This window comes from Carcharhinus amblyrhynchos, chromosome 12, assembly GCF_965287045.1.
Source record: "Carcharhinus amblyrhynchos chromosome 12, sCarAmb.v2.hapA, whole genome shotgun sequence".
NCBI lineage: Eukaryota > Metazoa > Chordata > Chondrichthyes > Carcharhiniformes > Carcharhinidae > Carcharhinus > Carcharhinus amblyrhynchos.
The window spans coordinates 56,928,694-56,955,931 of NC_137335.1; the positions used below are offsets into that span (position 1 = coordinate 56,928,694).

General features: G+C 40.7%; 1 protein-coding gene across 2 annotated transcripts in view; it reads right to left on the minus strand.

The window, feature by feature from the left end:
• The window catches only part of LOC145351001 (synaptotagmin-14-like), a 188,465-nt gene that overhangs the window by 46,664 nt on the left and 114,563 nt on the right, over nt 1–27,238 (minus strand). For both annotated transcript variants that reach the window (XM_080200576.1, XM_080200575.1), the window contains exons 5-6: nt 23,920–24,197; nt 10,112–10,561 (exon numbers count right to left, since the gene is read on the minus strand). In XM_080200576.1, the coding sequence (XP_080056702.1) occupies nt 10,112–10,561; nt 23,920–24,197 (728 nt within the window). The remainder of the gene's footprint in view (nt 1–10,111; nt 10,562–23,919; nt 24,198–27,238) is intronic.

Consider the following 27,238-nt stretch of genomic DNA (forward strand, 5'->3'; position numbering starts at 1 on the left):
AAGTATGGCTGTTGCAGTGCAGTGATAATAATCTTCTCCTTAATTGAGAAAGAGTTATCTCCCTAGACTCTGTAGCTTCCTACTCGGATATTTAAAGAGAATACCATTTTAAATATTTATGGCTTTCTTAGATATCTCAATTATTACATTATTAAAGCCTGGATTCTCTAATAGAAACAAGATTAAACTTTATTTTCCTTGGAGTATCAATGGTGCCATCAACTTACCACAAAATATGAATTGCATATTAGGTTATTTATTAAACTATTATGTAACTTAGAAAATATATTGTTCCAATCAGTCTTCTGTATCCATATCCATACACTATTCAGTGGAGAGGTACATTGTTGAGGAGAGATGCCTGGGCCCTTATAATATCCGGCTACTTTTAACCTAGCTAAAACTTGTTAAAAATGCCATACTATTCTCTGGTGCTTTCTTTCCTTGAGGGAGAGGTAGATCAGTTCTTCACACTCATTTATGGTCTGTGAAATCTGTCTTTATCAATTATAAATGAGGATAGTTATTAGGGAATGCACCTGATTTGGAATAGTCCCAAAAAGGATTATAATCCACTTCAAACGTACGGTGGTGAGTGTGCCTACACCACGCAGACTACAGCTTTTCAAGAAGGCAGCTCACCACCATCTCAAGGGCAATTAAGGATGGGCAGTAAATATTGACTTTGCTAGTGGTGTCCACATACTATGAACAAATAAAAAAAATTTTGTTCACTAACCTCCTTTAGGGAAAAATATCTGCCATCCTTACTGGTTCAGACCAATATTAGATCTGGCCAACATGACACACCAAACCCACATCAATGTATTTGAATCTTAGGGTGGTATTTTATGGCCTCGCTCGACCTGAGACTGGAAAATCCCACCTGAGGTCAACAGTTCTTCCCATTCTACACCCCTCGCCAGCTCCGATTTGCGTGGCAGGCAGGGTGGTAGAATTCCAGTGTTAATATCCCTCTGAACTGGTTCAGCAAGCCTTTCAGTTGACTGAAACAGCTGTGAAAATGTCTCATAAAAACAAAATCAAATGGACCACTTGACATCAACCAAAGCACTGGATAAAGCAAGAGTGCATCCAGTCGATCTTGCAAAGTTCTTTGTCCTACAAACCAGTCAAGCAAAAATCTGAAATATTTATTGTCACAGATTTATAGCTTTCAGCCAAAGTCACAGGCTCCTCCAATATCATCCCTGCACATATCCTGTTCCATCGGCAGGACAAACTCATCAGATGCAATGGCATAGTGTATATATTGGTATGGAGTGGCCCTCTAGGTCGTCAACATTAATTTCAGACCCCATGAAATCTATGGCATTAGGTGAAATATAGGCAGGAAAACATGCTGATGGCTACCTACTATTCTCCCTTAGCTGATGAATCAGTGCTCCTACATATTGAACACTACTTGGAAAGAGTACTGAGAGTAGCAAGGGCACAGACTGTACTCTGGGTGAAGGACTTCAATATTTATCGCCAAGACAGTAGTGGCACTACTGACCCAGCTGGTTGGGTCCTAAAAGATATACTTGTGCCAATTAGAATACCTGCCTGTACATAGTCTCTATCCCCTGTTGCTAAGCAAATTTACTTTCAAATGCCTGCTGGAAATCAATAGAAATAACATCCATTGACACTTTTCCTGCCCATTACTTCAGTCACCTCAATCATCTTCGTCAGGCATGACCTATCCTTCTATAAGTCCAAGCTGGTTGTCTCTAGTCCTCTGAAGATTTTCAAGGTGTTCAGTTGCTCTATCCTTAATTCGGAACTCTAGTAATTTTTCAACACCAGATGTTAAGTTGACAGGTCTATAATTCTTGAGTTTCCTTCTCTCACCTTTCTTCAATAGTGGAGAGATTTGTGCAATGTTTGAATCTAAAAGAACAGGTACTGAATCAAAAGAAGTTTAGAAGACTGTAGTTTGGGCATTCTCACTTATTTCTTTTAAAAGCCTGCGATGAAAATCAGTTGATTCTGAGAATCATAGAAACCCTACAGTACAGAAAGAGGCCACTCGGCCCACTGAGTCTGCACCGACCACAATCCCACCTAGGCCCTACCTTCATATCCCTACATATTTACCCACTAGTCCCTCTAACCTATGCATCTCAGGACATGAAGAGTAATTTTAGCCTGGCCAATCAATCTAACCTGCACACCTTTGGACTGTGGGAGGAAATCCACACAGACACGAGGAGAATGTGCAAACTCCACACAGACAGTGACCCAAGTCAGGAATCAAACCCAGGTCCTTGGTTTTATGAAGCAGCAGTGCTAATCACTGTGCTACCATGTCACCCAGGATCTATCATTCCTTAGTGTCATTATTTTCCTTGCTACATTGTTGTTATTTTACGTATGGTAATTTCAGTGAATTCTTGACTTAGTATAACTTAGTTCTTGACCTCTTCCTTGACTATAAGCACAGGCTCAAACCAATTATTAGGCTTGCTGTCATTTCTTTATCTTCATTAGTAATTGCACTGTTTTCAGTTTCCAATTGCTTCCGACCACCTTCTCTTTAACATAATTATAAAAAATGTTGTGCTGATTTTGATATCCATTGTAAGTTTCTTTTCATATCAGTTTTGTCACCATTTGCTATTCCTTGTGTCTCTTGCATTCACCAGCATTTTTGTACTACAACAGTAGTGCAAAAATGTTAACAAGAGTACTACAAATTTGTATATGCTGGCTGGAATTTGCCAGGTCTCATAACCCTCGTCACCACTATTAGCGAGAACAAAAATTTGGCACTATGCCAAATCTTCATTCACTGCACAGGAATCAGGGAATCCCAGCCAGGAGCAAGGTCAGAGAATTTTGGCCACATTTTTCGAATAGCTTCGCTATTTTAAATTGATATTGGTCAGGATATCAGTGTTGATGGGGCAGGGTCTATTAACTCCACTTTATGGGCATTTCCACCTCAAATATGCTGGTTTTGGCCTTCTTAAATCTGATCTGTGACACTTAATATGGAAAATATATGGGGAAGACTAATAAACGAGAGTCAGGAACAATTAGAAAAAAGAGAGGGAAAATAGGAAGTGAAAAATAGGGATGAAAAATTAAGGAGCATAGGAAAAAAGATGGGAGTAAATGTTGAAGGGAAGGGAAAAAAGGCTGGAAGGAGAGAAATTGGAGTGGAGAGGAAAGAAGCCTGGCATTCAGATTCATCTCATTATTTACTGTGACACTGTTTTTAATGTGTTCAGGCACAGCTGCAACATCAGATCAATGAGTGTGTCAGGAACACTAGGACAGTAAAGAACACCAGATGCTGGTTTTGCTTGGAAAATGGTCTAAAATTATTTGCTCCCATACTACACTTATACTTTTATACTTAAATTGGAGCAGCTAAAGAAAATATTATTTCCCTCCATCACTGTTACTATTAGTCACCTGCTATCCATGTTTTAAATGGGTGGTCAGTGTTTCAACTCAGTGTTGGTTTGTCTGTGTTTGCATCTGAAGATCAGTGTGGCTTCAAACGGTGCTCGAAGAACCAATATGGCTTTTTTGTAATGTGCGTGCACTGCTATTTCCTGTAACTTCTGCATTAAACGGGACAGATTTCGTTAAGGATTGGGATCATGTGTTCTCTGTGAAATGACTTTATGCAAAGCAAGGGCTACAGTTTTAAAGTTAAATTACTGCTCGAAAAATGCAAATTTACTCTTTTATAATTGCATGCTACAGGTCATATTCACAGCTTTTTTTTGTGAATTATCAACTTGCATCAACATTTCTGGAGCCCTTAGTCAATCTGCTCTTTTCTGGTTTACACTTGATGAGAGTCACCATCAGTAGTGAATGCAGCAACTTTTTTTAAATGGCCAGCTTTCCCAAAGTACAGGTCATCATTAATGAACACACTTAAGACATTTATAATTTATGTGCTCGCCGTGTATCATATGGCAAATGTAACTGGAAAGGCTTGGTATTTGTGAACACTGAAAAATAAAAATGCACCACATTGCGCAGTTTATTGATTGCATTTTGCTCTTCTTTCAAGACACAGCCCTACGAAACAGCAAAGCAGATTTAACTCTTCTCATAACTGTGGTTACAACTCCTGCTACAAATTACAACAAAACATATACGCACAACAGGGCTGTTATTAGCATGCTAAAGTAATATTTGAAATCCTTGAACTTTGCAATATATTCCGTGAAAGCTTGATGTTGCAAAATGTTGCTGTGGATAGAGGGCCACAGAGTTTACTTCAACAACATGTTATGTGCTGTACAATGCTGCCATGGATAGTAAGCTCATCACTGACTGAAGAATGACTTGTTAGCTTGGACAGTTACAAACATAGCATTACTATATAGTATCCTTGTTTGGATTTTGATATGTACTAAAGTTAAGCTACTACTTGAGCTAACTTACACTACGTTTTTGTTAAATTTTCAGATCTTTTAATAAGTGAATTCAAATTCTCAAACTGTTATTGTGGGATTTGGGCTTTATTAGTCACCTGTATAACCAGTCGAATGACATAGCCATTACATGTACCACGATAACAGCACAAAGTAATGCTCTGTGAATTTCCCTGAATAAGGATCCCATTAAATGGGTTAATAATAAATGCTCCGACAATGAACTTCACTGGAATTATTAACATAATGATGTTTCAATATGTGACACAAGACATTCTCATGAATTACATTCATATTGTCAACTAAAATGGCAGAATTTAGATGTTGCTGGCAAGGCCAACATTTATTTTCCATTCTTACTTGTCCTGGTGGTTGAATCACTGCTAGCAATTTTGTACAACTGAATGCTAGGCCACTTCACAAAGCAGCTGAGAATCAACCACATTGATTTAGGATTGGAGAGATAATTTGGCAAGGCTGAGTAAGCACAGAAGGCTATCTTCCATAGAAGACAGTTGTGAATTAATTGCATTTTTACAACAACCTGTGGTGGCTTCATGGTCACTTTTAATGACATTGGGTTTTTTGTTAATTTTTAGATCTTTTAATAACTCAATTCAAATTCTCAATATGCCATTATGGGATTGGACTTTATTTGTCCTTTGGATAGCTGGTCCAATGACATGTCCATTTCATGTACCATAGTTAAAAGCACTAAAAATGGGCCAAAGATATAGAAATATAATTTCATTTCAACAATTGTTCCAGCACTAGCTTGTGAAAATACTGTGACCTTAAGAAAGCTATTTTTATCATGTTTCTTGTAAGGGGTATGTTTAAAATTCATCTCTGTATACATGGTGCCAATTTGTCTGCACCAGGCAGTTCACATGGTGTGAATGCAGACTAATATTTGATATTGGTTAATAGGGTTTTTGGTTTAATCTGAGTAAATGCATTTTTGTTTATTTTGATTTTTCCCCTGGGGTTTCAGAGTAGGGTTTGATTAGATTGATTGACAGAGATAGTCATGTGTTAATGGGTGGAGCTAAGCCTCCAGAGAAAAGTCAAGAACAGTTTCTGCCTGGACCTGAAAGAAACAAGAGGTGTCTCTGTCTCTCCCAATCTGGAGGCTGCCCTTCGGGCTGTAAGAAGACGGGTCTTTCTCTCTCTCTCTCTCTTTCTCTCTAGAGGTGTACAAAGACCCTTAGACTGTTAACAAGTAAAAACATATAAGTTTGTGTTGTTTGTTAATTGGTTTTGAAGAGGAATTTAAGTCTTTAAGAGGAATATTGCTTAAGTTGGAACTAATAGAGATAGATTAGCAGTTAAGAATTTTGTCATGTTTAAGTATGTCAGTTGGTAAAAGTTAAGCTAATTCTTTTCTCATAGTTAAACTGTATTGTTAAATAATATTTGTTTTAATAAAAGCTTTCTAGTGTGTCAAAAGGAATCACACCTGGAGTGAAACACCTTATCCTCATACTAATGCCAAAATAGCAAAACTGTTGGGGTATAGTCAGGCTTCATGATATACACTGAGGTTCCCTAACAAACTGAAGATGATAAATGGAGTCCCTGATGACCAACTGGTTTATTATAAAGGTGTAAACTGAACAATACAGTCTAGGATAATCTTACTGCAAGATTCTGGAAGATTATTTCACTTTCAGAAATATACTACAACTTCAAGACATGAGAATTTTCAAAACAAAAATTAATTTACTTTATGTAGGCATCACTGGTCGAGCCTACATTTATTGCTCATCCCTCACTGCCCCCTATTTCAAAGGGCATTTCTGAGTCAACCACATTGCTGTGGATCTGGAGTCACATGCAGGCCAGACCAAGTAACGACAGCAGATTTTATCCTCTAAAGGACATTAGTGAACCAGATGGGGTTTTATGACAATCAACATTTGTTTCATGGTTATCGTTAGGCTTTTAATTCCAGATTTTTTATGGAATTAAAATTTCACCATCTACCATGATGAGATTTGAACCCAGGCTCCAGATTTTGCACTGGGTCACTGAATTACTAGTCCAGTGACAAAACCACTATACCACTGCCACTGGAAAAAGTGTAATACACAAGAATACTAACTTGACCAGTCAACTTTAGTTATTGAAAGGTAACTTTGTTAATCAGCTCCATAATGGTTAGGAGAAGTCCTCACTGATGAGCCACAAAAGATTTCTAAGTGTCCTGTGAAGAGTTAGGTGTTTTGATCTCAACAGTACCTGTATTCACTTAAGAATTTCTAAACTTTAGCTTCTGTGAACTTTCATTTTAGTTATATGGGATTGGATAAATGGGGTATATCCTTAATGAGAGGTGTTTTCCAGGTAAACAGATATCACAGAATTGTTACAATGCAGCAGGAATACATTCAGCCCATTTTATATGCACTAGCTCTCTAATTGACAAATTCATTTAGTGCCATTCTCTTGCCTTCTCCTCATAATCCTGCACATTCTTTCTTTTCAGATACAGTCTAATTCCCTTTAGACTGCTTCAATTGAGCTTGCCTCCACCACATTTAATCAGTGCATTCTAAACCTTAACCACTCATTACATTAAAAGGTTTTTCCTAATGTACCTTTTGAAATCATTTATGGATTTCTTAGCACTTTATGAATATATGTACATCACAAAATATTATAATTTAACGACAAAAACATATCCTTTAAGAACATAAGAAATAGGAGCAGGAGTAGGCCATCCAGCCCTTCGAGCCTGCCCCGCCATTCAATAAGATCATGGCTGATCTGTCGCTGCTCAGTTCCACTTTCCCGCCCTCTCCCCATAACCCTTAATCCCCTCTCCTATCAAAAACCCATCAACCCGCGTCTTAAAAATATTTAGCGAGGCAGCCTCCACCACTTCAACGGGCAGAGAATTCCAGAGATTCACCACCCTTTGAGTGAAGAAGTTCCTCCTCAACTCCGTTCTAAACCGCCCCCCTTTTATCTTGAGGCTGTGCCCCCTAGTCCTATTGTCTTTTTTGAGCGGGAAGAGTCTTTCCACCTCTATCCTATCCATCCCATTCATCATCTTATACGTCTCAATGAGATCTCCTCTCATTCTTCTAAACTCTAACGAGTACAAGCCTAGTTTATTCATCCTCTCCTCATAGCTCAACCCCCTCAACTCCGGTATCAGCCTAGTAAACCTCCTCTGCACTCCCTCCAAGGCCAAAATATTTTTGCGCAGGTGTGGCGCCCAAAAATGCACACAGTACTCCAGCTGCGGCCTCACCAATGCCCTATACAGCTGCAGCAAGACCTCCCTACTTTTATATTCAATCCCCCTCGCTATGAAGGCCAGCATCCCTTCAAGATGCCTTGCAATTTCCTCCTTAATGACAGATTCTAACATTTTACCTACCACAGACGTTAAACTAACCGGCCTATAATTCCCCGCCTTTTGCCTGGCACCCTTCTTAAACAACGGCGTAACATTAGCCGTTTTCCAATCATCCGGCACTTCCCCGGAATCCAGCGACGTTTGGAAAATAACCACCAAGGCATCCACTATCACCTCCGCCATTTCTTTCAGAACCCTCGGATGCATTCCATCCGGTCCTGGGGACTTGTCCACAATCAGCCCCTCCAGTCTGTTGAGCACCGCCTTTCTAGTAACAGTAATGTCATTAAGACCCTCCAGTCCTACCACCTTTCTATCGCTAACACCCGGCAAATTATTCACGTCCTCCTCCGTGAAGACAGAAACAAAAAAGTTATTCAATACCTTAGCCATATCCCCATCCCCTACCACTAGGTCCCCTTTTTCATCCTCTAAAGGACCAACATTCACCCTAGCCAGCCTCTTCCGTTTTATATATTTATAAAAACTCTTGCTATCCTTTTTTATATTAAGCGCTAGCCCAGCTTCATAGTTTCTCCTACCTTTCCTTATCAACTTCTTTGTCAATCTTTGTTGACACTTAAACCTCTCCCAATCCTCTTCTCGCCCACTACTCTTAGCTACTCTAAATTCCTCCGCTTTTAGTTTAACACTTTCCTTCACCTCCTTTGTTATCCACGGCTTATTACCTCTCCTCCTACTGTCCTTTTTGACCATCGGAATAAATTTCCGTTGAGCACCAAGAAAGATCTCCTTAAAGATCCTCCACTGCTCCTCAACAGACCCTCCCTCCAACGCGCTCTCCCAGTCCACATTCGCCAATTCTTCTCTCATCCTACCGTATTTCCCTCTATTCAAACAAAGGACGCGTGTCCGGGAACCCACTTTCTCCTCCTCCATCTGCACCAGAAACTCCACCATACAATGATCACTCTCCCCAAGAGGATCCTTCACCACAAGGTCCCTAATTCTACCCGCTTCATTACATAGCACCAGATCCAAGATAGCTCGCTCCCTCGTCAGCTCCAACACACACTGTTCGAGGAAACTATCCCGGCATCATTCCAAGAACTCTTCCTCGAGCCCCCCACGTCCAACATGGGTCGACCAATCAATATGCAGATTGAAATCCCCCATAACTACGGCCGTCCCATTCCTGCACGCCGCACTTATTTGCGCGTTAACAGCCCGCCCCATCTCCAGATCATTATTCGGGGGCCTATAGACGACACCCACCAGCGTCTTCCTCCCTTTGCTGTTCCTAATCTCCACCCACAACGATTCCACCCTCTGCTCCTTGGCTCCAATATCATCCCTTGCTACCACCGTGATGCTATCCTTAATCAGTAGAGCTACGCCCCCCCCTTTTCCCTCCTGCCTATCCTTCCTAAACACTTGATAGCCCTGTACATTCAGCTCCCAGTCCCTGTCACCCTGCAGCCACGTCTCTGTAATGGCCACCAGATCGTATCCATTTGTGTCGATCTGCGCCATCAGCTCATCCACTTTATTCCAAATGCTTCGTGCATTCAGATAAAGTGCTTTCATCCCAGCCTTCACCTGGACCCTATTTGCCGCAACGCCACCAACTATACTCACGCCCCCTACTCCCTCTATTATTGGGACATCCTCAGCCTCTTTCCCTACATGTACACTCTCCTTAACTTTAGACCTCGTAAGGTCACCTACCCTCGCACCCTCCCCCCCCCTTAATTAGTTTAAAGCCCTGTCTACAGTCCTCTTTACTCGATTCGCCAGCACTCTGGTCCCAGCACGGTTCAGACCAACCCCATCCCTCCCGAACAGGTCCCACCTACCCCAATACTGGTGCCAATGCCCCATAAATTCAAACCCATTCCTCCCACACCAATCCCTGAGCCACCCATTCACTTCCTTAATCCTGTCAACCCTACGCCCATCTGCACACGGTTCAGGCAGTAGCCCAGAGATAACCACCTTTTCGGTTCTACTTTTTAATTCCATTCCAAGCTTTTCATACTCCCTCCCCAGATCCTCAGTCTGCATTTTGCTTACGTCGCCCACTATGTTGGAAAAACATGAAAAGATAGAAGCTGCATACACTGTCACATTTCAAGGAAATAATGCTGCTCACTCATAAAAAGTTATGTAATCTGATGTACCTTTTGAAATCATTTATGGAGAATCAAATCAAAATATAATCTTTGTTAATTGACATGTAAGAAAGTAGCACACAATTGTTTACATGTTCGAGCCATTAACAGACTTATTGCATTGATCAAACTTTAACCAATAACATGGTAGAGCACAGTAAATTTAGAAGTAATACATTCATTTCATTTTTATTAGAATTACTTACAGTGAGGCTGCCACAAGGATCCAGCACGATTGGAACGGACATCTTGCCTTGTAGATTTAGCTTGGTGAGATAGAATATCTTTTCACCAACAATCCTTTCTTTTTTCATACGACGTATACTGTAGAGCCTAAATCGCACTGCATAATTGCCAATCATCTCAGACTCAATACGATTAAACCTAAAGGCCTCTGTGAAGACAGGGCAAGGCCCTCGCTGGACACTTGTTTTTGATCTTTGTTTCTTTGTGGGAAGAAGCACAAGATGTACTTGCCATGAGCTGTTGCCAGTTCGGTTATGTGTTGGAATGTCTGTAACAGCTGTTACTGTTACCATAAGTTTCTGTGCTTGCGAGTCAAAATCAAAGGTGACATCCAGTGTGCCATACTTTGAGACAGGTTCTGGATCGTAAGCTTTTGGTAGCTGTGCAGAAGATCCTCGAGCTGACATGTCCTATGGATTATAAAATAAATAAATAAATACAAATAACTTCAACCCTCACAAAGCAAGTCCTTCTTGGCACAGATATTACTTCCCTTCCCACCAACAGATACATAAGTTCTTTAATTTCTATGCTTCCAGCAAGTCAGTACACCAAACTATTATAGGCAAACTGCTGGACTGTGTTCAGCTTTCCAGTAGAAGTTTACTGTTCATAAGCTTTAACCCTGTGGGTATAACTTGGTCTTCTTATTGATCATAACAATACAGTAAAGTCCTGCCTTTTGCAACTTCTTTGTTTGCATATTCGCTTACCTATGCAAAAGCCCTTGTACTCATCATTTGAACCATTGTTCGCTTATCAGCATTTTCATTCCCTGAGGAGACAGCTGAAGCCTCAACACATTTTAATGGGGGGATGTCCAATAGCGGATTCCTCCATTAATCCTGGTCGTGGACGTTTAATTCTCTTTTATTAAGCAGCTTTTAGACAGGTAGTGTCTGGAATGGTTGTAGCTGAAGTGCAGCCTGAATGGAGTGGTTATACTGGAAATGTCTGCATCTCTCGGTCAAGAGCTACAATAACTAACCTGTTCAATTTCAAAATGTTCACCAATTTTGTCAGCCAGTTTTGAGGTAGTTCATGTTTTTCTTAAATGAGGATTCTCTTCTTTTAATTTTCAATATATCTTGAATTGCTCAGAGGCTCCCCCTGTCTGTGCATACAGGTACCACAATTTGCTGTATGCAAACTGCACAAACCAATAGCTGGAAACACACATTGAAAAGCATGTTCATCACTTGAGGTTTCATGGGAACGTAATCCCAGTGAATGGGCGGGACTTTACTAAGAAGCATGATTTCTCATAATACACTTTACTTTTATGCAAACTATTTCTTTAAGTTAACAGTTAGGTAGCAAGTTTAATATAGAAGTATAGTAACAATAGAAGTAACTTTACATATTCAATCATTGAATGCTTCTTAATACAACATATGAAAGCATATTAGAGTTAATGTTATGTTAAACTCCCATTTTTCTTTTTCAGCACAGCCAAATTTCTCTTAACTGATGCATGCCCCAACAAATCTTTTCAGTAATTCTCCTCTGCTTTTCAGTGCCTGAGAGGCTCTCAGAACTTTCAACCCCATTTTCCTACAAATTCTCCTAGAATTCAGCGTCATCCTACGTAAACCTAAAAGCACTGTTTCTCCTTAGTATTCATAAACCACCCCCATGGCCCTCATTTCTTGTACAATCCAATCTTTGACTATCCCCATTCCTGACCCACCCTTAGTACTCCATTGGTACAGCTACCATCTTCCTCCTACACACAGCCTTCTTCAATGCTCAAAGTTTTCCGTGTTCCAATCTCCTCCTATTCCTTGTGTTCTAAACACTCTGCCTCTTCCTGCACACCCATAACCTCTGAATATTTTCAATCTGCAGGCCTTTTCTTAAATTCATTTTTCAAAATTCACTAGAGCTTCTTCTTGCCACGGTTCACATGCTCATCTCCAATCTGTCTCTACACATGGTATGAAATGCAGCATGGTATGATAACAAGAGGCAAACATAAAAATTAGGAGCATAAGTGGGCCTTCTGGCCCCTCAAGCATGCTCTGCCAGTTAAAAAGATCATGCCTGATCTGCCTGTGTTTTGAATTCCACATTCCAATCAATCTCCTAATAACTTTTGATTCCCTTGCCTAACAAGAATTCATCTATCTCCTCTTAACTAATAATCAATTACCTCACCTCCACCACCTTTTGAGGCAGAGGGTACAAAGTCACACAACTCTAGGCGAGAAAGAAAATTTTCTTCGGGTACAATTCTCCCACATCAGGACTAAATGTCATGCCGATGGGAAAATGTCTGTCAGTTGGGATTCATCAACCTGATGGATGCAAATTAGTGCATCTTGGAAAACCTGCCAGCCAGACTGGCTGTTCAGAGATTGGACAGGCCCCCCCATCCTGAAAAAAACAAAATGGTGACCTACCCCTGCTGACCAGAGGAGCACCACCAGTAAAGAGGGGCATCTTCAGGGAAGTCCCCCCCACTTTCTGCTCCCCCTGTAACCCCTCCCCCCCAAACAGTCATGAAGGTGACCAGACTCACCTCCCCCTCAGTTTCTTTCTGTCAGATCCTACACTTAGGCCCTCCTTCCCTTTCAGGCCCCTGCTCAGGTTTCTCTTCAGGCCCCACACCTTGGCACTGCCAACAGTGCACTGCCTTCTGGCACCCTGGCACTGGTGACTTGGAGCCCCCAGAGGCAAGGATTTAAGTCCAGTGCCCATGCACCCTCTGCCGCTGCCAGGCTATAGAGAATGAGTTCCCCAAGGGTCCTAGGGTTGCGACAGTTTGGGTTGCAAGCAAAGGGTGACCTCATCACTCTCCCTTGGGATAGGAATCTCATTGCTGGGCTCCCCTTCTAGCCCTGGCAGACCTAAAGATCACCCCTAGCATGGTGATTTCAGGCTTGGAGATTAACGTCTTCATTCCTACTGTAAAAAATCAAAGTGGCCTGGTTACACTAACCTCCATGCACCTCATCAGCTGGGAGGCTTTTAAATAACAGCAGCATTCCACTCTGCAGCAGGGATTTTCCTTTCTCTCTGTCAGAAGTTGCAGATGTGAGCAGACCCTTTTGAAGTTGTTTGACACGGAAGAGATCTGAATTTCACTGGGAGCTGGGGGAGGCTGTTTCCTTCTTCACAGCTGTGCACTCAGCCACAATGTATTCACACAGCTTTTATTTGAAGTTTCTGAGCCTTCCTAGCATGTTGAAACTTTCGAAACCGCTCTATTCCATTCAAAACCTTTGATCTATCAATTTCATAGTGCAGTACATTAAAATAGACTTCCATTGACAGCTTAATGGGTTTTTACTCAGCCTCCAGTCAGCTATTTGCATTTTCCTTCATATTTGAATGCATCTCAAGTATCCCCATTGTTCCTAACCGCAATGTTTATAAAGACTGTAAGCTTGTTCGATAGTTGTAGTTTTTCAAAGGGAATAATTAGTTTTACTTCCTCTTTTGCAGACCTTTTAGCATAGAACTGAACTTTTGTGTTAGAAATGGATTTAGATGGACATTATTCCGGTCTCTAAAATGTGACACACCATCAGTAATAAGAATGGTATGTAGGCTTTTAACGTAAACCTTGAATGGTGAACTGGAAGATGCAAGAAATAATACTATTAAATCTCAAGTAAAACAAAAAATTAGCCATTTTCTACCACAGAATAATAGATGCATGGAAGTAATAAAAGTACTTAATAGTTGTCAATTAATTGTTTTTAAAAAATCCTTTGTATTTGTATTGTTAGGATTGAGTTTTTAAGTGTAGCATGAGATAAAAATAATCAAATATGTCAAATAAACCAGTGAATGCAAGGAAGTCCACAAGATTGTATCAAATACAAAAAGGCCATTTGGCCAACACTAATCACGTGGATTTTACCAACTGCTCTCTGGCATTCCTAAAGGCAATTTAAATGAAATACCATATTATCTAACTAATCTTAGATTATTATTATTGCTTGACTTGTTATTTTCTGTGGAATTATTTAGGCAGCACTAGGAATATTGTCTGCTGTTCAGAGCACCTTATTGTAAAATTTGCATACAGTAAAAACAATGGCAATGTTACTAGGAATGAAGAGAAACTTGAGAAGTTTGGGATTTTTCCCCAGGGCAAAAATGATTAAGAGGTATGTGAATATATGAATTAGGAGCAGGAGTAGGCCATTCGGCCCCTCGAGCCTGTTCTGCCATTCAATAAGATATAGCTGATCCAGCAGTAACGTCAACTTCACATTTACACCTACCCCCAATAACCTTCTAGGCCCCTGCTCATCAAGAATCTATCTTGCTCTGCCTTAAAAATATTCAAAAACCCTGTTTCCATCGCCTTTTCAGGAAGAGAGTTCCAAAGATTCACAACCCTCAGAGGGAAAAAAAAATTCTCATTTCTGTTTTAAATGGGCAACACCTTATTTTTAAACAGTGACCTCTAGTTCTGGATTCTACCACAGGCGGAAACATATTTTCCTCTTCCACCCTGTCAAGACCCTTCAGGATCTTGATCAGGTATCTTGAGAAAGTGCATCAAAATTAGGAGGATTATAATGTACATTGTTTTCACTGGTTGGTAAAATACAAACAAAAGCATAGATTTAGAATTGAAAAGTTGAATGCCGTGTTCCAGATGCACACAAGGATTTCTTAAATACGCGATGGACACTGATTCGACTGTTACACTGAATACTCCACAATATATACATAGATGGATAATTTGGAAAAGTATAATATCTCTGCAAGTAATTCACTCTCCAAATCCCCATCAAATACTCCATATTAATCATTCAAATTATGAAACTAAAGTGAAATATTCCAAAGAGAACAGAATTATTTTCAAAGTTTTAAGAAGAGGAATTTGTAGGTCCATCCAGAAAAACTGTAATGTGTTTAACATTACAACATAGAACCCCATTACATAATCATAATAATATGTCTCAATTCACAAAGAGTGATCTGCAGTCTCTAATACTTCTACATGATATAATTGGGAACAGGACTGAATATGTCAAAATCCAATTCATTTAGATGTATAACAGTCAGCAAGAAGGATGATTTTGTTTCATCTCTACAGTTTGGACTGGAATCAAAGTCCCAGATGTGAAAGGGTGAAGCTCTGGTCCCTACACCACCCGTAAGACAAAAGCCTCAAAAGCTTTTAGTAAATTTTACTTCAGTCAAATCATCTTCTCTTTGCCAAACTTTCTATTTTTATTCTCAATTATAAGAATAAACATTAGTTATGCAGGATTTGCCAGTACTTTTACATTATTGTTGAGTGGTGCTTTAAAAAGATTTTAATTGATGTTTAATTCCAAGTTGAGTTGTTCAGGCTTGTTGGGTAAAATGACCTACACTTTACTTGGATAGTAAGGTTTATTTGGTTACTATCATTTCAGAGGAGTGATAAAATGCAATTTATTCCCTGTAAACTGCAAAATGTTTAAGGCTCAAAACAAAGGAAGTCCTCCAATAACATCAGATAACTGATCAAAAGTAACCTTTTTTTGTGTTATAGTTTATTTATTGGTGTCACAATAGGCTTACATTACACTGCAATTAAGTTACTGTGAAAATCGCAATGGTGTATTTAAAATGAAACCTGACTAGGTAAAAAAATGAACACATTTGGCCAAAAACATTGTGAATTTAAAATCACAAGATCTATTTAACTGTTGTCCCTTATTTCCACACATCGGCACAATGTAGTCCTATTTACTAAGGTTTTATTCAATGATGGTTATATTAACTCCATAACCTACTACAATGTACAACTGTACATAAATCCACCCTGTGGGTATGACAGATGTTAACTGAAGTGTTGATGCTTCAGGAAAACACTGCTGTCATGTCTGTCTTCTTCCTTATTACTGTGCATAGTGATATGCAATGGAGTAACTATGTTCCAAATCACATTCCTGCTCCCTGATGAATCAATAAATCCTGTTTTTATAGAATTATCAGACAATCAGTGCAACCCGAAAGCTTAATGTGAATATAATATGTTTGTACCACAGAATTGGGTGAAAGTTGTTGTATCCAGTTTAGTATCAGAAATAGATAGGTTCAAAGCTGCTAAATTTAATTTATAGTAATCATGTTTCACAATTCAATTTCATTTTCATTGACTGTTGTTTCACTGCTCTCACCCCCTCCCCTCCCTCCCAGAACCAGGATAGGGTCCCCATTGTCCTCACTTTTTACCCCACCAGACTCCGCATTCAAAGGATCATCCTTCACCATGTCTGCTAATTCCAGCGTGGTGCCAGTACTCAACACATCTTCCCCTCATAACCCCCTTCACCATTCCACAGTGACCATCCTCTCTGGGACACCTGGTCTATTCTTCCATCATACCCAACACCTCACCCTCTGCCCACAGCACCTTCCCATGCAATCGTAGAAGGTGCAACACCTTGCCTCTTTACCTCCTCCCTGCTCACCATCCCAGGTCCTAAACACCCCTTTCAGGAGAAACAGTGCTTCACATGCACGTCCTTCAATCTGGTCTATTGCAATCGCTACTCCCAACACGATCTACTCATCTGCTCTACATTGGAGAGACCAAACACAGACTGGGTGACCATTTTGCTGAACACCTTCAGTACATCCACAAGCAGGACCCAGACTTTCCTATCACTTGCCACTTCAACATACCACGCTGCTGTCCTGTCCACATGTCTGTCCTTGGTCTTTTGCAATGTTCTAGCAAACCCCAACGCAAACTGGAGTAATTGCATCTCATCTTCTGAGTGGGCACTTTACAGCCTTCTGGACTGAACATTGAGTTCAACAACTTCAGAGCATGAACTCTTTCCTCCACCTTCACTCCATTTCCATTTGTTTTACTTTATTTTGTTTCATCTCATTCATCCATTTTATCATCCTTCTTTCTCATTTCCATTTTTCCACTTCTCCATTCCAGCTCTGCTTCTTGCCACTTCCCCTGTCTCAGGGCAACTGCCATAATCCCCAGGCAGTCCCTTAACCATCTGTACCTGTTCTGCCATTCACACATTCTGATTACTTAATGGACACTCTTAGCACCTTCTCAGCCCTTATATCCCTTTGTCCCATTCCACCACCACCAGCCCCCTCCCCCAGCCCAGCACCCCACCCTCATTGTATAAATCTCTGCTGATTCTCTTTGTTCTTTGCTTTATCGAAGAGTCATCTAGATTCGAAACGTTGGCTCTATTCTCTCCCCACAGATGCTGTCAGACCTGCTGAAATTTTCTAGACTTTCTGTTTTTGTTTCAGATTCTAGCATCTGCAGTATTTTGCTTTTATCTTAATTGAGGATTCTATATGGCACAGTCATACCATTACATTGTTAATGAACAAAAAGATATCATATCAAACCTCATGAATAAATAACCTGTAATAAGATAATACTATTCCATAGAACTATCAACTAACAATGTCATTGATGTGGCGATCTGATGTCACAGTGCTTTGGTGGAGTTGTGCACAGTACAACAAGATTACGAATACGGGTTTGTACTCCCCACAGGTCATATTCTCAGCTATTTTGGTCATTTAAACAGCTGTTGAGCAGAGATGCTGCATTTCATAAAGAGATGGAGGGAAAAAAATGAAAGAAGACTCCATTCATCTCTCTTATTCACTTTTTAACTGGCCTGTACGATGTGAATTTTGTTAAGGGCTGAGGCAAAGTCAACCATCTTTCCAACACGGACTGGAGAGGGAGTGAAACAACTATAGTATTATGTGCTGAATTATTTAACAACAGGAAATGCTGAAAATACTCAGCAGGTCCAACAACATCTGTGGCGAAACAGAGGTTGATGTTTTAAGCTGATGAACTTTCATTAGAAATGAAAAATGTTAGAAATTTAACACACTTGAATCAAGTACAGAAACAGGGAAAGGCAGAGGAGAGAAAAGAACAAAATGGAAGCTTTGTGTAAGCATAGAAGGCAGCATAGATGACATGATGAAAGGGATGCTGCTGCCAGGCAAAAAGAAGTTAATGCTAGTGAAAAAACAAAACAAAAACGTGTCCAGCAAATCAGTACCACCAATGGTTGTCTGTAACAACTCAGGAAGCCTGACTGTTCATCACAGAATGCAAAGTAAAACCACAACTGTGGTGTACACACACTAATCCCTGCTTGGAACTACAGTCAGCAGACCCAGTCCTGGGGAACTCATACTCAACAAGCCTCATAGAGAGATCAATCAGTGATTCCCCACGAACCTCATGAGGATTTTCTGAGAACAGTAGCTATCAGCTGAATTCAGTGTCAAGTTCAGATGGCTATGAAGTGCTAATTGAAAGCTCAGGTGCTTTTCCTTTAGTTTCTGTTGAGCTTAATTAGAAGAATGTAGAAAGCCATGGTCACAGTGGGACTGTGGTGGAAGTGACAAGCAACTAGTAGCTCAGGGCGATGCTTGCATACTAAACAGAAGTGTTGCTGGATATGGAAACCAGTGATTTAACAACTTAATCATGGCAGGAAAGATAATAAAAAGTCTGACAACACCAGGTTTTAGTCCAACCTATTTATTTGATAATATACTCACAAGCTTTCGGGGTTAGCCCCTTCGTCAGGTGAATGGAGAGTTCTGGCCTCAGACAGAACATATAAAGCACAGACAGTTTAGAGATTACTGATTAGAATGCGAATCCTTACACCTAACCTGCTGTTCAAGACCTGAAGTGGCTGATAATGTGAGTGGAAGGAGCACTGATCACAGTTTAAAGAGATGTGTATTGTCTCCAGACAGTACAGTAAGTGAGGTTTTGCAAACCCAGGCAAGTCACGGGGGTTACAGGTAGTGCGACATGAACCCAAGATCCCTGTTGAGACCGTCCTCATGTGTGCGGAACTTGGCTATCAGTCTCTGTTCAGCGACTCTGCGCTGTCGTGTGTCGTGAAGGCCGCCTTGGAGAATGCTTACCCGAAGGTCAGAGGCTGAATGCCCGTGACCACTGAAGTGTTGGCGAACACTTCAATGGTCACGGGCATTCAGCCTCTGACCTTCGGGTAAGCATTCTCCAAGGCGGCCTTCACGACACATGACAGCGCAGAGTCGCTGAACAGAGACTGATAGCCAAGTTCCGCACACATGAGGACGGTCTCAACAGGGATCTTGGGTTCATGTCGCACTACCTGTAACCCCCGTGACTTGCCTGGGTTTGCAAAACCTCACTTACTGTACTGTCTGGAGACAATACACATCTCTTTAAACTGTGATCAGTGCTCCTTCCACTCACATTATCAGCCACTTCAGGTCTTGAACAGCAGGTTAGGTGTAAGGATTCGCATTCTAATCAGTAATCTCTAAACTGTCTGTGCTTTATATGCTCTGTCTGAGGCCAGAACTCTCCATTCACCTGACGAAGGGGCTAACCCCGAAAGCTTGTGAGTATATTATCAAATAAATAGGTTGGACTAAAACCTGGTGTTGTCAGACGTTTTACTGTGTTTACGCCAGTCCAACGCCGGCATACCCACATCAGGAAAGATAATGGCATGTTTCCTCTAAACCATAGAGTTGTGTGGCAATCTGGAAATTCTTGCACAGGTCGAACACTAAATTTCAATTTTTGCTCAGCCATTCAAAAAATGTAAAGGTCCCAAGCACTTAAATAAATAGGGTGCTCTTTGCAAAATATTTAGAAGAGACACTAGTGCAAGACCCCCTTACTTTGTCTTCCCCAGCCTTCTCTTAAACATCATTCTTTAGACCCACAAATTGCGCAGGTATGCCCATCCCCCTCTCTCATCTCCATCCAATCAACCCAACATCCTTTTACAAAGTCATATTCATCTCTGAGAATCTCCTTCACAAATGCGGAACTTCCATCCTCTTTAAACACTGCTCATACTCATGTTTGAGGATGTCATAAAATCAAAGATGGATACAATTAACTTTTTTCTCAGTGCCTATCTTTTTTTCATCTTTGATATATATGTAGTTTTTATACATTATAGTTAATTAAGTAGACGTAAATGTTATAGCCTTACCATTCACTTAATACTGTAATGTCAAGCTGCATTCTGCTTGTTGTCTGGGTTGATGTCTGCGTATATCAGATACTGCTTAAATATTCTTAGTTAAGCTTAGAACAGTGTTGCACAATACATTCGCCATAAGTTTCATGTGGCCAATTGGTAATCCAGATTGGTTAACTGCATTTTTGATTAGTAAATAAGAAATGGCTAATAGACGCTGTTATTGGGCATGAGATGCATGTGTACTTTAACTGTTTTTCATGTTGGTTAAAAAGAAAGATGAAAAGTAGGGTGTGTGAATGATCTTTGATTGGTTACTGCCAACTGACTGTCTATTACAATAGAGTATATCACAGCTGAAAATGCCAGACTTTAACACCATGGAAACATCAACAACTTTGCATGGAGAGGTGAGCAATGATAATGGTTAGCTTGGCTAATCAGAATAACTGTTCCAGATGAGCAGAAGAAAGAACGCCCAAGAAATAGCAACTCCAGTAAGGCACATCATGGCAAAGGACAAGCAGAAATCAAATCGTATTGTGGAAGGAAATCAGGGGCAGGTTTAGCACATCTCATCAACGTTAGTGAGGTATAGAAAGTGCACGGTGAAGCTTAAGCAAGCAATTAGGAATGTGAAGAGGGGATATGAGAAAGCTCTGGCTGGTAAAAATAGGGAAAATCCCAAGATATTCTTTAAGTATATCAATGGGAAGAGGATAGGGGTGACAGCTGGCATACTGCTGCCTCACAGCGCCAGGGACCTGGGTTCAATTCCCAGCTTGGTCACTGTCTGTGTGGAGTCTGCGTGCTCTCCCTGGATCTCTGGTTTCCTCCCACAGTCCAAAGATGTGCACGTTAGGTGGATCGGCCATGCTAAATTGTCCCTCGGTATACCTGAACAGGTACTGGACTGTGGTGACTAGGGGATTTTCACAGAAACTTCATTGCAGTGTTAATGTAAGCCTACTGTGACTAATAAATAAACTTTAACTTTAAAATAACCAGGGAAGGAGTAGGGGCCATTTGGGACCAAGTTCCTCTAATCTTAGGTGGAGCAGGCGTCATACCATCTGTGATACAACCAGAAAGAATGCTTTCAATGATGCATCTGTAAAAGGTGAATTGTGCCCTAAGCTGCTGTGGGAGGCGAGGGAGGAGATTGCAGGGACTCTGATACAAATTTTCAATTCCTGTTTGGCCACATGGAAAGTGCCAGATGACTGGAGAACAGCTAATGTAACTCCGCTATTTAAGAAGGGTTGTAGAGATAAACCAGGGAACTACAGACCAGCGAATGTCACGTCAGTGGTAGGGAAACTATTAGAGAAATTTCTAAAGGAGAGCATCTGTCTCCACTTGGAGAGGCAAAGCTTGATCAGGGATAGTCAATATGGCTTCATCAGAGAGCAGTCATGCCTAACAAATTTAATTTAATTTTTTAAGGAGGTGACCAGGTGTGTAGATGAGGGTACTGCAATTGATATAATTTACACGGATTTCAGCAAAGCCTTTGACAAGGTCCCACATGGGAGACTTGTACAGATGATAAATTCACATGAGATGCAGAGTAATTTGATAAAGTGGATACAAAATTGGCTCAGTTGTAGGAGACAGAAGGTGATGACAGAAGACTGCTTTAGTGACTGAAAGCCAGTGTCCAGTGGTGTACCACAAGGGTTTGTGTTGGGTCCCTTATTATTCATCATTTATATAAATGACATTGATGACTACGTGATAGGTATGATTAGTAAGTTTGCGGAAGACACAAGGACGGGTGGTTAACAGTGAGGCGGTGTGTCTTGGGTTACAAGAAGATATAGATGAAACAGTCAAATGGGCAGATAAGTGGCAGATGGAATTTAACCTTAAAAAGTGTGAGGTGATACACTTTGGAAGGAATAATTTGACAAGGAGGTACTCAATGAATGGTAGGACACTAGGAAGTTCTGTGGAACAAAGGGACCTTGGCGTGTTTTGTCCGCAGATCACTGAAAGCAGAAGGGCATGTTAATAAGGTGGTGAAAAAGACATATGGACACCTGCCTTTATCAATCGAACCATAGATTACAAATGCAGGGAAGTCATGTTGGAGTCATATAGAAATTTGGTGATGCCACGCCAGAGTATTGCGTGCAGTTCGGGTCACCACATTATCAGAAGGATGTGATTGCACTGGAGGGAGTGCAGAGAGAATTCATCAGAATGCTGTCCGCAATGGAACATTTAAGTTATGAAGATAGGTTGCGTAGACTTGGGTTGTTTTCGTTAGAGCAGAGAAGATTGTGGGGGGCCTGATCGAGGTATACGTGATTATGAGAGACATGGACACAGTGGATAAGGAGCAGCTGTTCCCCTTAGCTGAAGGATGAGTCACTAGGTGAAATAGGTTCAAGGTGAGGTGCAGGAGGATTAGGGGGAGAATATGAGGAAAAACTTTTTTTACCCAGAGGATGATTATGGTCTGGAATGCGTTGCCTGGGAGGGTGGTAGAAGTGGGTTGCCTCACATCCTTTAAAAGGTATCTGGATTAGCACTTGGCACATCATAACATTCAGTGCTATGGGCCAAGGGCTGGCAGATGGGATTAGGTGGGAGTTCAGATGTTTCCAAAGTGTCAATGTGGACTTGATGGGCCGAAAGGTCTCCCTTGCACTGTATGATTCTATGATTATTGCTGTGAATATTGATTTGCACAGTATAGTTAAAGTCCTGATGGCAACTAGTGGAGAAAAATGTAGGATTTGCACTAAAATCTGGTGTACCTGATAAATTCATCACTTTCACAAAGTGGTTAGTAATAAACATACAAATACCTTTACCCACGTTGTAAGGCAATTGCTACTAGTGTATGTGGCTACAGTGTGGCAGTAGCCATACCTATGGCTGCCAACATTAGTTTAGTATTACTGAAGTCTGCACAGATGAAAGCCATTTGGCCCATTAGGCCTATGATTGGCATTAGCTTTAAATCAGAGCCAACGAACCCAATCTTATTACCCTCTATGACCCGTACTTTAAGAATATTTTTCTTCTCCAAGGACCAAGAATTGTTTTGATTTCTATATATGGTGACACTAAAAACATATTCTTTTTCAATGCATTGACAGTGTTCCTGTAGACAATGTGCAGTGCAATTCTTTCCCTACTCCTTTATGTAATTCTTCTAAATGGGGTTACCAAATTAGCTTCAATAGCCACTTGCAGGAATGCACTCTATATTCTAATAGACTCTCACAGGAAAACAATTCTTTTAAATTTTTCTTCAGTGTTTTTAGCACGAATCATAATCTAATGCTCCTACTTACCGACTAACCAATCATAGAAAATATTGGTTAGGAATCTCCTCGGAGATGCTCCTATCCCAGCACTGTAAATTTGCTGAAAGTGCAGCACAAAACTGCAATATGGTGAAGTGATGGTGACACAGCAGTAGCAGTTTCGAGAATATTTCCATCCAATGAGTATTTAATCGAAAAGTAATTTTAAAATATTTCTACTAGACCTTTACTTAAATGTTTAAGTCAGGGAGAAAAGAATTCAATTTGGTTGCTAGGTGAGGGTCTATCTTTTTAATAACTGAAAATACATGACGAGATGAAGTATTTAAACAAATAGACTACAGAACAGTACAAAAGTAAAAAAATCTAATTAACTCAAGGAAACATGATTTTATACAGAAAACAGTAAAATTAGGTATTTTAATTTGCTTCCAAATCATTACAATTCCTGTAGTTATGATGGATATTTGAAGTGAAACATAACCCAATAAACCAGGAGGAGACCTCCATTTCTATTACCTCTGGACTCAGGATGGCAGTGCTGTCGCTGGGAACATCTTCCTCGTATCCTTTGTGATGGTAGCTTTCTGTCTCATGGCCTACACTTCCCTCGCTAGGGCACTTACTATATGAACAACGTGGACTGTTGCAATCTGCACTTGAATGAGACAGTTCACACTTGTCATCCAGTTCTGATGGTGTGTAGGAGAGATGTGGTGATCCATTATCATCCTGATAGGGGGGAGGTTGAAGTTCATCAAGTGGGGGTGTCCTCCTCATTCTCTGAATACAGTGTTCTAGTTAGAACATAACATTATAAATTAATAATAACATAATACTTTTACAAGTTATATGTTTTTAAATGCTGACAGAATGGTGTGTAACTAACCAAATGACTAATTAACACACATTTTATTTTACAGAAACATTAGTGTGAATATTAACAGAGTCAGGATATGTAGAAGGTGGGACAGAGTTGGAGGTAGAGTTTTGGTTAGGAAAGTCAGACATTCAGATCTCTACGGAGATAGAGTTTCTATGGAGTTTAATGCTAAAGCGTGGATGTACTGATCCTGACAGGTTTCCTGTCTGGCAGCAAGTATACTTGACTTTGAGACAGATGGAAAACATATAGAATCTTAGCATCTCTACAGTGCAGGAAGAGGCAATTCGGCCCATTGTGTCTGCACCAACTCTCCAGCAGAACACATCAATGACCCTAACCCTGTAACTCTACGTATTTACCTCGGTAATCCCCTTAACCTACACATCTTGGGACAGCAAGGGGAAATTTTTGCGTGGTTAATCCACTTAACCTGTACAGCTTTGGATTGTGGGAGAAAACCAGAGGAAACCCACACAGATATGGGAAGAATGTGAAAACTCCACACAGGGAGTCACCCAAGGCCAGAAATGAATCTGGGTCCCTGGCGCTATGACACAGCAGTGCTGACTACTGTGCCATTGTGCCACCTCTAGGAAAAGCAATCAGAGCACGAACCAATTCACAACCACAAAGGGAATGGGGTATTCCAATATCCAATCCCTGACTCTGAAGGCCTTTGTATGGGTGAGGTATGAAATACGCAGGATCCTGGACGGCCGGGGGACTGCACTCCATTCCTCCTGGCCTGCATGCAGTATTATGAAGGCACTCACCTTCTCCCTGAGGCTGTCCTCTCCTCATTTCAGCTGTTAAATCTGCATGGCAGGATAAATCTGAGGCTGTCAGCTCCATTGACAGTTTTAAAATGCAAGACCTCCTCCTGGAAATTGGTTAGGCTGCCTGTCCTTTATTCCACCCCCAGTAAACTTGAAAGACAACGTTGCTCATAATTTGTCTCAATTTAATCCTCATCCACCCCAATCCCAACTATTTATCTATGTTAAAATTATGATTATATTTTCTAAACTTTTCAGAGCATTTAGTCTCGTTACTCATTTTTGTATTCTTATCTAATTTCTAATCTAGTTTAGTCATGAGCGAAATTTTCTCTTTTTTAAAAAGAAATGCTGGACCAGTTGCTCACCATATTTTCTCTCTATATTTTCCAAATAAAAATGTTGGAGGCATATCTCACACTGTCATGTTGGCAGGGCAGGGCCTAACAGACTTGGCAACATCAGTTCTCCAGAGATGGGTGGGGGGGATTTTCCTGTCCCACCCACCATAAAGATCAGAGCAGACCCATGCAAAGGTCCATTGACCTTGGGCAAAATTTTCCTGTTTTGGGGTGAGTGCTGTCAGAAAATCCTGCCAGGATCTTAAAGATTGAAAATAAGGAAAAGATCCCTCCACAGAGATGGTGAACCCCCCTTTCCCCACCGCCGCACATAAACACTCCCTATCCCAGTGGGCCCCTCTCTTCAGGGACATCACCGACAGAGGGAATAGGGTATTCCCCTTCGACTTCCCCAACTTCCCGCTGTCAATGGGAATTCTCAGTGAAGCCACTCCAAACCCCCTGTAAACAGGCGGCAGGGGTTGTGCACCGAAGAATCCAGCTGCCATGAATGGCTGGGGAATTCTGGCCTATATTTACATCTATTGAAATGAGGTTCCCGACCTTCCTGGGTGAGAAATTCATTACCTCACTGGCAGGGGAAATCTGAACGTGAGAACTCGCTGGGGAGATTCTCGTTTTCCAGCACTCGTGGGATTTTGCACCTGCATTGCCACTTGTGCTCACGGCAAATGCAGGCACAAAATCCCCCCCGCAATGTCTAGCCATTGTTTCATATATCAACAATGATGCATGATATAGCAGGTAAAGCTTTTACCATATTACCAATTACTTTACCATAAGATGTGGCAACATCTTCATAGTGAACTCCTGACATATTCAATGATCCTGGCTGGAAATGCATGATTGTTTGGCCAACTCATTCCATAGTATCTGTGCTGCTACCTCCAATTCCACTGACTTCTTAGTTTAGTTTCACCTGCAAACTTCACCATTTTGCTTTGTGTACTGGAATCCATATCATTCATGTAAATTAGAAACAGCAGCAGTCCACTTGAATGTTGAGCTCCAAGACACCTCAGTTAGTATTTCTCCACCCACTGACATAAGTCATTACAAGTAATAATTTCCTGCCCTGCAGACTGTTTTTCATCCATTTCAAGGATTTACCCTGAATCCCTGAATCTACGATTTTAATGAATAGCCTTGAATGGAAATTTACTAAACGCCCGTGTGATAGTAACTCAACATTTTGGGTTACAGATGAAGAATGGCCAGTGGGCTAGGTGTTGGAACACTATGTTAATGGTGCTCTGAAACGAGACTCTTAAGAAGCAGAAAACACAAAGAAAATTGGAAGATACAGGTTTGCCCATGCCTTAATGTTCCTTATTGCTGATTGCAAATGTTTTCTTTGCTGTAAATAATATTTAAAATTTTCTGCTTCACATTTTTACCAATTAAATAATTAAACTCAGTTTAGTCATAGTCATGCAGCAGTGGAAACATGAAACAAGCAAAGTAACGATGAAATTCAAAATTATTACAGTAAGCAACTGCACTAGCATTTTACAACATTTCACTAAATGTTGTGAAAGAAAAAAATATAATTTTTTTGCTTTTCTCATAAATAATAATGATAGTGTTGCCAGAGATTGTTAATCCAGAATGTTAAAGGAAGGATATGATTGCACTTGAGAGGGTACAGCGATATAAGAGGTCTGGAAAACTTCAGCTGAGAAAAAAAATGGATAGGCTGGCACTGTTTTCTTTGCAACAGAGGCAGGAGCACCACGCCCAGCCCAGAGAGTAGCCAGCAGATACGAGAGAAGCACACCTGTACAGGCGTCAAAGCAGACAATGCAACCTCCACC